This window comes from Podarcis muralis, chromosome 15 (genome assembly GCF_964188315.1).
Source record: "Podarcis muralis chromosome 15, rPodMur119.hap1.1, whole genome shotgun sequence".
Classification (NCBI taxonomy): Eukaryota; Metazoa; Chordata; class Lepidosauria; order Squamata; family Lacertidae; genus Podarcis; species Podarcis muralis.
Window position 1 is genome coordinate 20053467 of NC_135669.1, and position 15550 is coordinate 20069016.

The following is a 15550-nucleotide window of genomic DNA, read 5'->3' on the forward strand; positions in this document are numbered from 1 at the left end:
CAGGTTCTGCTTTGTCACTTGATAACCCTTTGTGAATAAATTCCATCCTCTGGGCCCAGGAGGATCCCTCCCTAAAACTTCCTGTTTCTTTTATAAAGCCTCCCATTAAAACTGCAGCCTCCACAGCTCTTCTTCCTTCTCCAAGGGAATTCCATGCTGTGCAAAGGTTTCAAAAACCAACTCCCTTTGATCTGAATCACAAAGGAGCCACATTCCACTTGGGTACAACCCACCACCCACCTGGAGCCAGTTTAGCAGGTCTTTTCCTCTCTTGCAATTAGGAAGGCAAATCCCCAGGAAGAGAGCTTCCTTCCATCCTTCTAAGAGGCGTCTGGTGATCAGAAAATCCAGTTGCCTTGTGCAGTTTTATTTTAAAAGGCCACCCCACTTTTTTTTTTTTTTTGTCTCCCACACATTGCTTTCCAGAAAGCAGAGAGCGAGCCCTTTTTAAATCAGACGTTTGTTCAAAACCAAGGGCCTCTGGTTTTTACAAACACAGAATGTTCGTTTGAAATGTCTTAGGACCTGTGTTTTAGCTTCAAGGTTTAATTGGAGAGGGAGCATTGCAGAAGTTTATAACATTTACAAACAGACTGGAGAGGAAGGCGTTATTTTCTCCAGCTCCTTAGAACTCAGGGTCACCCATTGAAACGAAGGAGATGAACACAAAGGAACGTCCGTTTTAACTTCACAACAATCCTGTGAGGTGGGCTAGGCCGTGACTGGCCTAAGGTCATTCAAGGAACTTCACGTCTGAGTGGGGATTTGAACTTGCTGGCTGCAGAGGAGTAGTGGGAGGGAACTCCCAAGGGAAGAAGGCTCAGAGGCCGGGGAATGGCGATGGGATGACGTTGAGTGGTCAGAGGGAGAATAGGGAGCCGACTGGGAGGAGTAGGAGGTGTCAGAAGCTGAAGGGGCAACAGGGTTTAGTGAGCAGGAAGAGCTTATGGCAGAGAGCAGTTCAGAATCAGAGGCAGAAGAGGAGGCTGGAGAGAAAGGGACCAAGAGGCAAAGATGAGACAGGCTGCTGAAGAAGCCAGGGGGTCTCTCCCTCCTGCTGTAACCAGCTCCCCTCCCCTGGTCTACTAGAAGACAGAGGAAAATGAAAAGAGCAGAGAAGAGATTGTGCACAGACACAGTCTATAACTGCTTGGAAAAAACCTGAAGAGGAGACTTAGGCAGCTGTGCAAAGGTAGAGACTTTCAGTCTTCGCAACTGCCACATTGGGGTAAGACCTAATGGGAAGAGTTGCAGGGATCATGAGGCCTGTGATGTTTTGGTTTATTGGAATAAAAAGTTAACTTCACTGAAACTAGTGGTTTTTCTTAATTGCTGACCTTCACCCGACTCCCTCTCCTGAAAACATCTTCCAGGTTTTAGTCTCACACTCTAACCGACAGGGAGTCGTTGTTGTCTCCTTTGGATGTTGTTGGACTCCAACCCTTATCAGTCAACAACTAGTGTGATCATGGATGGTCAAGTATGGTGAGAGTTGTAGTCCCTGCCCCTCCCCTGCCCCCCAAACCACCATGGTTCTGGCATCCAGCTGTCCACTATTAGGAACAGAATACTAGAGGGACTCCAATGTGACCCATCATGGGAGTTCTCACACTGACGGGTTTTCTCCCACATCACTGAAAGATTAATAGTCTTATTGGTGGATTTATATTGGACTGCTTTGCTAGTTGCTCTGTAACACATCCCTGATGCTATTGCACTACAGCTGTGTGGAAGCTGACATCTGTGCTTGTTGTTGTTTAGTCGTGTCCGACTCTTCGTGACCCCATGGACCAGAGCACGCCAGGCACTTCTGTCTTCCACTGCCTCCCACAATTTGGTCAAACTCATGCTGGTAGCTTCGAGAACACTATCCAACCATCTCATCCTCTGTCGTCCCCTTCTCCTTGTGCCCTCCATCTTTCCCAACATCAGGGTCTTTTCCAGGGAGTCTTCTCTTCTCATGAGGTGGCCAAAGTATTGGAGCCTCAGCTTCACCATCTGTCCTTCCAGTGAGCACTCAGGGCTGATTTCCTCCAGAATGGATAGGTTTGTTCTTCTTGAAGTCCATGGGACTCTCAGGAGTCTCCTCCAGCACCATAATTCAAAAGCATCAATTCTTCGGCGATCACCCTTCTTTATGGTCCAGCTCTCACTTCCATACATCACTACTGGGAAAACCATAGCTTTTACTATACGGACCTTTGTTGGCAAGGTGATGTCTCTACTTTTTAAAATGCTGGACATCTGTGCTACAGCACAACAAAAGCGGGACCAAAAAAAATCCAGAATATATGTGGTATGAAAAGTCAGCAAGAAGTTACAGGACATGCACCAACTGGAAACCAAGAAGTATGAGCACCTTGAAACTTTTGCAAGTGTAAACCACCCCAATATCCATGCATCATAAATAGGATGAATGAAGGATGCTCTTCAGCCAACAGAAGTGAGGTCCCTCAGAGAGAAAAGGACTGTCAGATCTCAGGAGATGGAAGGCTTTGGCTTCCTGCCAACCCAATATGGATGAAACTTCTTGAAGAAGAGCTCTATTTAGTTTTTTTTAAAAAAAAAAAAAAACTACGGTGGAAGCCATTGAAAAGGCACACTTGATTTGCCACAGAGTAATTGATTCATTGTAGATGGAAGGGCTGTGACCTTGCTAAAGCGGTTGACATGGTAATGTCCTTCCAGACTTCTACCTAGTCTTGTGACACCAGGGTTTGACCAACAGCTCCCTGGGCTATGACAGACAACACAGAGGTCCTTTTGTTCCCTGCTGGGTGAGGAGCCCACAGTGATGTTGGTGGGCGGGAGAAGAGAACCTCATGTGGGATATGCAAAGTCAGATAATCGACCATAAGGGAAATTGTACCCATCTCTGGGCCTAGTCTCAGCTTGGCCCTTTGCTCCTCTGTGCTAACTTCTCCCGGCCAGCAACTAAATCACAAGAAAAAGTCTAGACGAGACCTACATGGGGCGCAACTTCAGCAGGCTGAAGATGACCAAAAGCCCTGGGGGCCTTTTGACGCCTTTTCCATTTAGCTTGTAGCGATGGATGGCAGAGAAGGCTGCCAAAAGCTAGAGGCTTTAACGACGCCAACCCCTCAGAAGATCCCAAATTCAATGCTCCCTTCCATTTCTGCCCTATCTTACTTCGTGGTGGCAGATGAAATAACAAGAAAAGCTGTTGCAGGCTCAACTAGGCCTTAGGAAACAGTAGGAATAGTCAGAAGTCCCAAGAAACAATGTTTCCTAGATGTTATGCTTTCAGTGGTCTGTATTTGCCTGAGCTTGAGTCTGGACTAAGAATTCTGAGCCCCTGTGTTCTGATTCAATACATTATATCCAATCACAGAACACTGCAAGATTTGGGCCACTGCCATTGGCCCTTAAACTCTGAATTATGATTCGCAGCATGGGAGTTTAGATAGCCAATCACGTTGAGAGTGAGAGCAGCCCAGACCTTCAGAAACGTATATAAGCAGTTGCTTTGCCCCTGTTGTTCAGTTCTGTAAGTTCAATAAAAGTTCTTGCTGTTATCACTGTGTCTTGCTCTGTGGGAACCCACCTAGACTTCAGCCCTGATGACCACTACATTGCTATATCGCCTAACACAGGCCACCTCAGAGGTCATTCTCATTGTTTCTACCAAGTAAGAATCAGTGAAGAAATAGAATGGAACAGTTGTAGTGGCAGGGAAAGTTGATTCTGGGATTGTGGTCAGGTTAATTGCAACCTGAGCCAAAAAATCAGAGGAATGTGGGCTCCATTTGTAATTAGCCGGGAAATTCCAAACCGAGAGTGTTCATATTATTAATTCCCCACTTCCAAATCCCAGTTGCTTCCCTGGTCTCCCAAAGTGGTCAACGAAGGGGTGGGAACCTCATTGGCAGAGCAAGATGGGGATAGGTTCCCTTGTTGTTCAACCCCAGCATCTGGGAAGCAAAGGTGAAATGACTCTGAATATGAAGTTTGCCATTGATTCTTATATCCATGTGTTATGTACTGAGTTGAATAGGATTCAGAATGCAGCAGTCTGATTGGTCCTAGAACAATAGGACCCAGAATGCAGCAGTCTGATTGGTCCACAGGAGCCACCCAATCCAGCTCCAGGTGGAAGTGAATCCGCAACCTGATTGGTTTACAGGAGAATCCTGGAATTAGCCAATCACGTGGGGCCCATTGTGTAAATAATGTATATAAAGCAGACATTCTGGGGGAACTTCCATTTCCTCCTCACCCCTATTAGCTGAATAAAGAGCATGAAATCCACTCTCGACTCCAAGTATATTTCACCATGAATTTGTCTAATCCTTTTCAAAAGCCACCTCTTGGGCACTCTTGGTGGATTCCAAACTTAAGGAGAACTCTGTTGATATCCCAGGTCCTCATGGGACATGGGAAGATGTGGACCATGTCACTCAGGCTATCTAGGGCTCACCTAACCTGGGAAAAGGCAACAGTGAACCAGTGTATCTCGTTGACACGCTTCCTTCAGTTGGCAACTCATAACATTCTCCATCAGCTGAAGCTTTTGAACAGTCATCAAGGGACATCCCTCATATTCAGTGGGAACGGGACTCAGCATCCTTCACCTGTTGAAGTTTTTGAACGGTCATCAAGGGAAGGCCCTCGGATGTGATGAGGCTGGAATCTTACCCAAACCTTTAATGGTTGGCTGGGATCTCTTGAAATTCCAGGCAGCAGCGAAGTTAGCCGCTCGGGTGCCTGGTGCGGGGGGGTGTCCTGCAGCCAGGGGCGGGGCAATCCATCCATGGGGGCAGAGTGAGCCTGTCCAACGCTTGGAGCTTCTCCACTGCCTTCTCCTCAGCTGTAGGGCGGCTGAGGGAGAGGCAGTAGGCAGACGCAAGTCCCACGCTGCTGTTTCAGGCAGCGCTGAACCTGCAGGCACCTAAGCCACCACGTCACTCCTAAAAAGTTTTGTGAATCCAATTTTTTTTAAAAAAACAACAACAACTTCATTTTGTCACCCACACACCCCACGTCAGTGATGGCACCTGGGGCAGACCACACACACACACCCCGCACCCCTTTACTCCGTCACTACACACTCTAAAAAAGATACAGTCCAGTGCTCCCTATCTGGGTGGGAAACACTTGATTGATTTTAAGTCTAATCTTCCTTGCTCCAGATTTCTAAAGTGAGCCCTCAATTGTTCCTACAGTCTGATTGTCTTGGAAACCATAAAACAGCATTAAGTTATTGTCAATTATGGTACATTTGTTGTCAGCTCCTAAACAGTTTGTTAGCTGAAGTAAATTGCCCCTGAGGATGGAGCTGAGCTTACAGACTCACAAAAGAGAAAGAAAGAAAGAAAGAAAGAAAGAAAGAAAGAAAGAAAGAAAGAAAGAAAGAAAGAGGAAGGAAGGAAGGAAGGAAGGAAGGAAGGAAGGAAGGAAGGAAGGAAGGAAGGAAGGAAGGGGATTTGAGCTACCTAACTTGTTGTAATTCACTAGAGACCCGTCTTAGAGCCAAAACCACATTTGTTTCATCCATGACAGAACTTCTACAGTATAAACACAAAAATCTAAGTAAAGACCCAGTAATATTGAGAGGTATGCATTCACAAGCAACAAGCAGTTAGGAGAAATGTCCTTATCCCTGCACTTACCCTGTGAAACAATGTCCTTTTCCAAAAAGTTCCAACCCAAATTAGACAATCCACGTGAGCCTTGACTGATTATTTATTTATTTATTTATTTATTTATTTATAAAAATCCCATTAAACCATGGCTTTCATCAAGAAGGAAATACGCCGAGTTAATTGATGCAAAACAAAAAACAATGCTGATGGTTGTTCTGCGTAAAGAAATTTAGGCCAGGAGATACGCTGTCTGACGAACAATTTGCATCCAATTGGCCAGTCTACCACCCACCACATGACAACTTGTGGATATATTTATTTGGGCCCCGCATGAAGGTTTCCCGCTTTTAACGGCAGCTCAGCTACCAACCCTCTGTTAACAATGGAGCGTGTGGCGAAAGATAGCAAGCCGAACACCGCAGGCAAGATGACCTTCCTTTCTCGCACCGAAACATTTGCAGCCGCCCATAGGCTGAACAGGTAACAACGGGGAAGAGGGAGGATGGAGGGTTGAGAGGAAAAAAACATGTTTCGAAGTCATTGGTGACCAAAGAGCCCACGATTTCCCCATCCCTGGAAGGAAGCATAGATGTGCAACCTCTCAGAAGACTGGCTGCCCAATGGATTCTAGTGAGTATTTCCTGTACCTACAATTCTCCGGACATAAGGAACCAGTTGCCCAAGATAGCATCTCTGATACTCATATCGTTCAAAGGGCAAATAGAGCCAAAGGGCAAATGTTAACCAGGTTTGGTCTGTAGGGTAAGAACGATGGGTGTTATTGCAGCAGTTTCCTTCCCAAGTTCAGGAAAGAGACTCATCTGTAACCTTTATCTCAGCTATGCAATATGAAGCGTTGGGTTTCTTAATGCATTCTAGCTCTCCCCACTTTCCCCTATACGACCTGCCCCACCCTGCAACAAAGGTGAGAAAGGATGTCTAAGGAGGTTCAGAAGCTATCATAACAGACCCTCCAAGTGCCCTCTTTTCCAGGGACAGTCCCAGACTTACAGAAGCCATCCCGGTTTCTGATTTGATCCCGGAATATCCCGCTCTTCCTTAGGACGTTCCTATTTTCATTGGAGAAATGTTGGAGGGTATAGAGTTATGTGACCCCCAAGCCAAGGAGATAAGTAACTGTTTTGTTTTGTTTCCCTTGTATAGGGAAGTTTTTTTAATGTTTAATGCTTTATTATTTTTATTATGCTTTTATATATGTTGGAAGCTGCCAATCAGATGGTTGTGGTATAAAGAATATAATAATAATAATAATAATAATAATAATAATAATAATAATAATAATAATAGGATAGGACATCCATATTTTCTTCAGAGAAAGTTTGGAGGTTATGTCATAGTTTTCTGTCTCCAGTGGCCATTCATTCTTTCCACAGTTTACTCTGTTCATGAAGCTGCAAAAAATTGTGCAACAGGCAACTGACTAGTCTTCAGGGCCCATCAGGACTCTGCCAATTTGTCACTTGAACAAGACAGGAAGAAAGTAGATGGGATGGCGAAGAAGCTGGAGAGTAGGGCCTAGATGTCTGTAAAAGGGGGAATTGAAAGAGGATTTCATCAATGATGGCACTAGAAGGAAAATGGACACTTTTGTCCAAGTCAGCTTTAAGCCAGGCAGAGGACCTTCTCGATAGTGGTGCCCACCCTGTAGAACACCCTTGCATCAGATGTCAAGGAAATAAACAACTATGTGACTTTTAGAAGACACCTGAAGGCAGTCCTGTTTAGGGAAGTTTTTAATGTTTGATGTTGTATTGTGCTGTTAATTCTGTTGGGAGCCGCCCAGAGTGGGCGGGGTATAAATAATAAGTAATAAATTATTATTATTATTATTATTATTATTATTATTATTATTATTATTATTATTATTACTGTATTATTATTATCATTATCCAACTTGGAGGTGCTGGGGACTGAACCTGGGATTTTCTGCATGCAGAACGGATGCCCTATCCACTGGGCTACAGAGTGTCAGTATATACTGACAAACAGGGTTCTGGGAAAGGTTGCCAAGTGGCAAAGCTTCTCATGGCCCAGGAAAAAAAGCGTTTCTCCCACCTACTAATATTCACAGTTAAAGGCACAGGAACTGGGGTTGGTGTATGAAAGATAGCAACTCGAGTTCTGGGGAGGAATGAAGAAGAAATTATTTGTACTTGGGGGAAAGGCAACGTGATTGTTGTAGCTAATGCTGCTTAGATTGCAGACAGAGCCTCCCACCCGGGTTGAGAGGACGTATTCCAGAGGGGGACATTTGAGTATCTCTTGCAAAACACACATGCATATAACAAGAGTATTGCGGCACCTGGAAGACAGATTAAAAGATTTATTGTAGAAAGTGCTTTTGTGAATAAAAGCTCGTATAAATGAAGCGTTGCATTACACACACGCAGCAAAAGGCAGCAAAAGGCAAATGGTACGAGGTGTGCTATTTCTCTCCAGAGTTGGTGACGAGGTAGATCAGGATTTACTGGTAGACTTGCCAGAGATAAACAAGGACATGGACTCCCGGTTGTTTCACAACAGCCATTTGGTTGGCCATTGTAAGAACGAGATGCTGGACTAGATGGGCCACTGCTCTGATCCAGCTGGCTGTTTTCTTGGACTGCCTCTATTAATTGTTGTTGTTGTTGTTTAGTCGTGTCCAACTCTTCGTGACCCCATGGACCAGAGCACGCCAGGCACTCCTGTCTTCCACTGCCTCCCACAGTTTGGTCAAGCTCATGCTGGTAGCTTCGAGAACACTGTCCAACCATCTCGTCCTCTGTCATCCCCTTCTCCTTGTGCCCTCCATCTTTCCCAACATCAGGGTCTTTTCCAGGGAGTCTTCTCTTCTCGTGAGGTGGCCAAGTATTGGAGCCTCAGCTTCAGGATCTGTCCTTCCAGTGAGCACTCAGGGCTGATTTCCTTCAGAATGGAGAGGTTTGATCTTCTTGCAGTCCATGGGACTCTCAAGAGTCTCCTCCAGCACCATAATTCAAAAGTATCAATTCTTTGGCAATCAGCCTTCTTTATGGTCCAGCTCTCACTTCCACACATCACTACCGGGAAAACCATAGCTTTAACTATATGGACCTTCCTCTATTAATATAGACATTTAAAACAGCGTTGATGGAATATCTTTATTGTCAAGGTCAAGTGGCTATGGATTTTCATTGCTCTTTTTGTTTTAACCTTATCATGTTTCTTCTGTTAAAATTGCTGGCATTCCTACAAGAGAGAGGTTCTTTTTTCCCCTTCTAAATTATGCAGCTGTGATGAAGAACGCTCAGAGTAAAAAGGCCTTGTGCTCAGTTCTGGAACTGAAAGCAAATTCCTGGGCTGAGCATGTGCTCAGAGGCCCTGTCCTTTTGTTCTGAGAGTGTTTTGCATCCAGTTTGGGAGGCTCAGAGTTTGAAGGAAAAGTCAAAAGAGATGCTGGAAGCTTGCTCCTCCCTGATCTATGCAAAGCGCAGCCACATGAAATATAGGTCCAGCAACCAAAAGTGAGGTTTAAATGTAATAATAAAACAAAGAAGACTTACAAATAGCTGCAAAGAAGCCGGGTTGGGTATGGCTCAGTTTTTTTTTAATAAAGGCTGTTTCAGAAGTATACAGTCTTTGAGGGCCCATTTTGAGTTATTCTTGCTAAAAAAGGTAAAGGTACCCCTGCCCGTACGGGCCAGTCTTGACAGACTCTAGGGTTGTGCGCCCATCTCACTCTATAGGCTGGGGGCCAGCGCTGTCCGCAGACACTTCCGGGTCACGTGGCCAGCGTGACAAGCTGCATCTGGCGAGCCAGCGCAGCACACGGAACGGCGTTTACCTTCCCGCTAGTAAGCGGTCCCTATTTATCTACTTGCACCCAGGGGTGTTTTCGAACTGCTAGGTTGGCAGGCGCTGGGACCGAGCAGCGGGAGCGCACCCCGCCGCAGGGATTCGAACTGCTGACCTTTCGATCGGCAAGCCCTAGGCGCTGAGGCTTTTACCCACAGCGCCACATTTTGAGTTATCCTTGCTCGTCACTGACAATAGACACAGTCTCCGTGTACAAAAGGCTTCCTTCTCTGTTCCCATCTGCAGTTAGATTGCCCCTCTTGCTGTTTTCATCTTATTCCTGTTGGCTGCTTCTTTTTCTCAGCCCTCACCCTCTGTCTTACAGCAAATCTCTGAACGAGGAGGCAAATAGGAAGCTGTTTGGGAAATGCAATCAGAGCCACGGGCATAACTACAAAGGTAAAGAGCGGTGAGCCTTTCTAGCATTGATGATGATGATACATACTGCCTCCATGTAAAGACTGGAGCAAATTCTTCTACAGGCAAACAGGGGAAGGGGAGGGGTGATAAGCTTTGAAAGGCATTCCTCTTTCTGGTGGGAAGAGTTTTTCCTGCTGGAATCCGAATGGAGATTTTTCTCACCAGGGCCTTAGAATCCAGCAGTGTGTACAGTGGTACCTCGGGTTAAGTACTTAATTCTTTCCGGAGGTCTGTACTTAACCTGAAACAGTACTTAACCTGAAGCACCACTTTAGCTAATGGGGCCTCCTGCTGCTGCCACACTGCCGGAGCCCGATTTCTGTTCTTATCCTGAAGCAAAGTTCTTAACCTGAAGCACAATTTCTGGGTTAGCGGAGTCTGTAACCTGAAGCGTCTGTAACCTGAAGCGTATGTAACCCGAGGTACCACTGTACTCAGCTTCAGCTGGCAAAATCGAGTGGTCAAATTCCCCAGGACTGTGCCCCTTTGGGGTTGCACACTTGAATGCTCTTCTGTTGGGGAAGAGGGGAGACCTTGCATGCGGAAATGTAGCAGCACATCAGGCTAGTTCTCTCTGACGTGCTCATTTTCAATGTTTTCTGGAGATCTTTACCACTTCCCCCACCCTCATACCTGTATTTTCCCTCATTGCAGAGGAGATTATATGTTTCAGCAAGAGATGTGCTTTACCCAACTCTTTGCTACCACCTTGTGGTACTGAATTGGGTCTGCAATTAATGCTAACAACTCCCTCTCTCACGGTTTCTTCTTTCTCCTTTGCAGTGACAGTGACCATATGTGGAAAGGTAGGTCATTTTCCTTTCGTTGCTCTTTATTTTGAAAACAGGTTTTGCGCTTTTACCAAGAGTCTGAGATTCTCAGCAGCACTTGAGATATGCTGCTGCCGTGTTTCAATTCACCACTGACTCCTGTAGGTTCAGATCCCTTGACTAGAGGCTGCCTTGCAGGATCAGAACCAGCTCCATCCAGCTCAGCCGTCTGTTTCCAACCATTTGACCACCCCAGTGCCTTATAGGTCACATATAAGCAGAGCACAATGACCATGTCTTTCCCCTGTTGTTTGTCCCTAGTACCTGATATTTAGAGACAGAATGCATCTGCAAATGGAGGTTCCATTTTAAGCCAATAGCCACTGATAAATCTCTTTTCCGTGCATTTATCCAATCATAACCTCTTGTGATAGTTCCTAGCATTGGTCCCCCTCCCCACCATTGTTGTTAATAGTATTATCATAGTAGTAGTATTCAAGAGCAGTTCTAAGTCCTGTCCTCTGAACACTCCAAGGGTTGAAAAATAAAATTATTATTACTGATGTCATTGGGGGGGGGGATATGTACAGCACCAGAAATTCTGAATATTAAATTATATATAAATATCTGGTATAAAATCATCACCATTATTACTATTACTATTATTTAACTTGTCTTACAGATTGACCCCATCAGTGGAATGTTCATGAATATTTACAAGCTTCAGGAATATATGAAGGTAATTCCAGAGTTATGAACCTCAGAGGCAAAGTTTAGAACACGGGTCGGCAAACTACGGTCTGCAGGCCAGATCAGGTCCAACTGCCCTCGGGATCTGGCCCGCGGACATGCCATGGATCGGCGATTCTGTTTGTTAATTTTTTCCCATTAATTTTTTTTTTTTTTTTGGTGCCGCCATTTTGTTTTCGGCACCATTTCCCCCATCTCCCTCTCACACACCGCGGCGCCTCCTCCCTCCCTCCTCCTGGCTTCTCCTCGCCCTGCGTAGTGGAGGAAAGGGGCTGGGCTGAGCTGGCTGAGCACCATTTTGGGCAGCGCCTCTCTGGAGCCAGCCAGCCCTTTCGGGGCTACTCGTCCCACTGCCGCCAGCCTCTGCCGCTCGCAAGGGCAGCCACAGGAGACACAGTTGGCAGTGCACAGTGCAGCGCCTCTCCCAACCGCAGCTCCTGTGTCTGCCCTTGCGAGTGCCAGAGGCTGGCTGCAGTGGCAAGACGAGCGACTTTGCAGCAGCATAGGTAGGCAATGGGTGGGGAGGATTTGGGGGAGAGAGGGGGAAAGAGAGAAGCCCCCTCCGCCACGTGTACTTCTGGGGGACGGTGAACCAGCCCCCTCCCAAAAAAGTTTGCTGACCCCTGGTTTAGAACTTCACAATCCCTGTTCCCAACCAGATCTTTGCTCTTATTTTCAGGAAGCCATTATGGATCCGCTCGACCACAAGAACCTTGACCAGGATGTTGATTTTTTTGCCAGCGTTGCAAGGTGGGTAGCTGTTAAGTTTGTGTGCAGTCTCCACTGCCCACATTTGTAAAGAGTGCAGGAGACTTGCATCCATATACAATGTCAGATGTGGGTCATAGTCCTGGTTTTGGGGAAACAGCCTCATTGGACCCACAGGCTAGAGGTGCCTCCTCCCCAAGCTGCTTTGTAGAGACCTATCAGGTATGGCTATGAGGGCAAAACAAACAGCCATAGACAGAACAACTTGATGCTGTTACTCTAGAAACAAGTTGCTCAGACTAAAGGACCAGGCCAGAGGTTTCCATTTTATAGGACCATTGGGAACCCGATTGGCTCCTTTATGTCACATGGCTGGAAAGCCACCTGCTGGTCAGCTGCATAAATGACCCTCAAGTACAGCAAAAAGCAGGCTGGGTTGCTCCCTCTTCCAGAAAGCTGGCACAGAGGTACATAGACCATGCCTGGCTTGTGTAAGTTTGTCACAGCCTGAGGTCTGAGAGAAGATCCACACCATACATATATATAACCCACGACTGTCCTGGATAAACCAGGAAAACCATTTTGGGCACCATGCTCTCGCGCGGTTTCAGGACGTGATCTCACACGGCTCCCCCAAATTCCCAATTTTGTCCACCATGCTTGGGAAAAGCCTTCTTGTGCAGGTCATGTGAGCACAGCCTGGAAGATGGTGGTCCCATTTTTCCTCACTTCCCCAAAAGAATCCTGGGAGCTGTAGTTTTCCCACACACAGAGAGCTACAATTCCCAGTACATTTCACAAACAACAGTTCCCAGGATTCTCTGGGGGAAGAAGCCATGTGCTTTAAATGTGTGTTTAAATATTTGGAGTGGGTCTGCCATGAGACATCCTGTGCCTTATCCAGACTAAGGTTACATCAGAGCAGAATATACACAGATTTGATTTGAAGTCATGGGTGAGAAGCAACAGGGGTAAAGAAAGGCAGGTTTGAAGACAGCGCTACCTTTGTGCAGAAAAACCTATACTGTGGAGTCTCTTCCTTTTCCATATCAACCTCTCTGCTCTTCCTCCAGCACAACAGAGAACTTAGCCGTGTACATATGGAACAACCTTGAAAAAATCCTACCAGATGGATGCCTGCACAAAGTCAAGGTCTATGAATCCGACAGAAATTTTATTGTATACAAGGGGGACTAAAAATCCACAAGGAACAAAGGGGGGGGGCTAGGAGAGTTATTCTCCCATATATTGTATTAACACTCATTGTTGATTTAATGTGACAAACCCCTTCTCAGAACATTTGCAAACTATTCTGTGTCTACAGTGAAGAGATGCCTCCAGGGCCTTTTACTGCAGTATTGCAGCTTTGTTTAATCTGTTGGTTAAAAAGATCTGCAAAAGCCACGTTGTGACATGTGTGTAACCTCATTCTTCATCACAGCATTATCCAGCAAGGGGATAGTCCATTACATTAAGATAGTTCACATGCGTAAAGGCTGGCTGCTGAATATAAGACTGGCTCCGTTGCAAAGCTCTGGGTGCAAAGAGATGCAAGAATCCTGGGTTGGAGACAATGCTGGTCCTACTCAGAGTCAACCCATTGAAGTTAATGGGCATGGCTGAGGACTCATCTAGACTTATGCTTGTCCTGGCACTTCCCCCTATGGAAACCCAATCTTTACCGCTAAAGTGGAGCAAATGTCAACCATGTTTTTCTGCAGATTGACACTTGCTCTGATTCAGTGCTAAAGAGCAGGTTTTCCCAGGGAAAGTGGTCGGGCAAATGGAAAACTGCTCAGACCAAGAAAGCATGGGACAAGCAGGAAAATAGCATGGGACAATCAGAAGTATGGATGAACCCCGAGTTTCACTAAATCCAACAGGCCTGCTTTGAAAAGGACTAGCATTGGATACAATCTTCTGCCTCTGCAAGTGGACCACATGCAAAAGGCCGTCAGGTGGGGCTTCTTTGATGACCAAGTGATGGAGCCCATACAACTTTATATCCCAACAGCGATTGTGTTATCCTTATAAAGCCAGCTCATAATCCGACTGCTAATCATCCTCCATTAAGATGCATCACACTGTATAAGGTTAAGTGGGCAATTTCATAATGCCAGGATTGTTAGCACAATACATTCAGCCCAAGCTGCTGAGCTGAGGTTTTATTGAATGAACCAAAGGAAAAAATAACATCAATCATTTCTAGGGCCGTGAAGCTTATGAACAGTGGGTTATGGGGGGGACGGGGAGATTGTCTATCGGGGAAACAGTTCAGTTTGCTTAATGCCCAAAAGACATTTCCAACCCAGAATTTCTGCATGTGAGTACATGAAAAGCATTCCCGAGAATCTAGGGAACTGTCGTTCACCCTTCACAGCACTGCAGTTCCCAGAATCTGTAACGAACTACATTTCTTAGGATTCTTGGGGAGGTGTTTTAAATGCATGGTGTATACGCAGCCAGTGTCTTACCATGCACAATGCCATTAGCAGCGTGACTGGAAAAGAGAGAAGAAACAGGTGTATGTGCAAACTGTACCCATATTTGAGTGGCAGCTCCAAAAGGAGTTCAGTATCCATCCTCAGAGGTCTGAACACACCCTGCTGACACTTCTGAAAACCGAATGTGGGATCAACGCTGGAGGTGTGAAACCTGGAAGATACACTTGAGAAAACACGCCCGGCCCTTCCATCCTTATGCATGTCAGGTTTGGCACTCCTGGTCCAAAAGTACACCTCCAAAATCAGGCAAGCAGAACCACAGCCGCTGCTGCGCCGCATCGACTTATTCCAGGTTCTAGGTGGTACACATAACATCAGAGTAAACACAGTCCCCAGCAGGCGTCTGATTGCACAAATTGGTCTTCGCTGCATTTCCGTCAGCGCAGAGTGCACTGCAGGGTCTGCTCCCCGCCGTGAGGTACACACAGAATTAAATTGCTAATGGAGACGAATTTACAACAATCACTTGTTAGGTCCATAAAACAGAGAGTCCACATACTCTCGATTACTAATCACTGGTCATAATAACAGCATGGCCAAATTCTGGATTGTTGTTGCTTTCAATTACCAACACAGCTACCTTTTAAAAACTAAAACCAGTAACTAATGATGACTTTTCCCTATCACAGCCACCCTGCCAAGATCATTGTTCCCCCACTACCATCACACATTTTACAGATGGAAGACTGGTGTTCAGTGAGAATGCCTAGCCCAAAGCCACTCCATAAATCCAAGGCAGAGGCTGGAATTGGACACAAGCACAACTCTTAACATGCAGCCAGGGCCAAACAGATTTGGGTGGGGTGGGGTGGGGTGGGGTGGGGTGGGGCAGGACAGCAGGCAGGCCATTCGCCCTGGGTCTCCAGCTCAAAGAGAGTTGGGGAACCTTTTTCAGACCAGTCTCATTCCCTTCTGGGGGGCACATGGCAGTGGTGACTGTGAGCAGGATCAGAGACAAAGC

The 15550-nt window shown here is 46.1% G+C and overlaps 1 protein-coding gene across 1 annotated transcript; it reads left to right on the plus strand.

Moving 5' to 3' along the window:
- Window positions 1–5958: 5958 nt before the first annotated feature.
- LOC114585688 (6-pyruvoyl tetrahydrobiopterin synthase-like) lies at window positions 5959–13497 on the plus strand. The gene is made up of 6 exons (XM_028708532.2): window positions 5959–6083; window positions 9763–9836; window positions 10641–10663; window positions 11310–11366; window positions 12057–12127; window positions 13159–13497. The coding sequence occupies exons 1-6, from the start codon at window positions 5986–5988 to the stop codon at window positions 13280–13282; spliced, it is 447 nt and encodes a 148-aa protein (XP_028564365.1). The 5' UTR covers window positions 5959–5985; the 3' UTR covers window positions 13283–13497.
- Window positions 13498–15550: the final 2053 nt, after the last annotated feature.

What these genes read in the sequence shown, in the direction of transcription:
- LOC114585688 (XM_028708532.2), top strand. Translation starts at nt 5,986, where the DNA reads ATGGAGCGTGTGGCGAAAGATAGCAAGCCGAACACCGCAGGCAAGATG. An exon ending in GCCGCCCATAGGCTGAACAG is followed by an intron (nt 6,084 to 9,762) that starts GTAACAACGGGG and finishes TCTGTCTTACAG; the next exon opens with CAAATCTCTGAACGAGGAGG. An exon ending in CAGTGACCATATGTGGAAAG is followed by an intron (nt 10,664 to 11,309) that starts GTAGGTCATTTT and finishes CTTGTCTTACAG; the next exon opens with ATTGACCCCATCAGTGGAAT.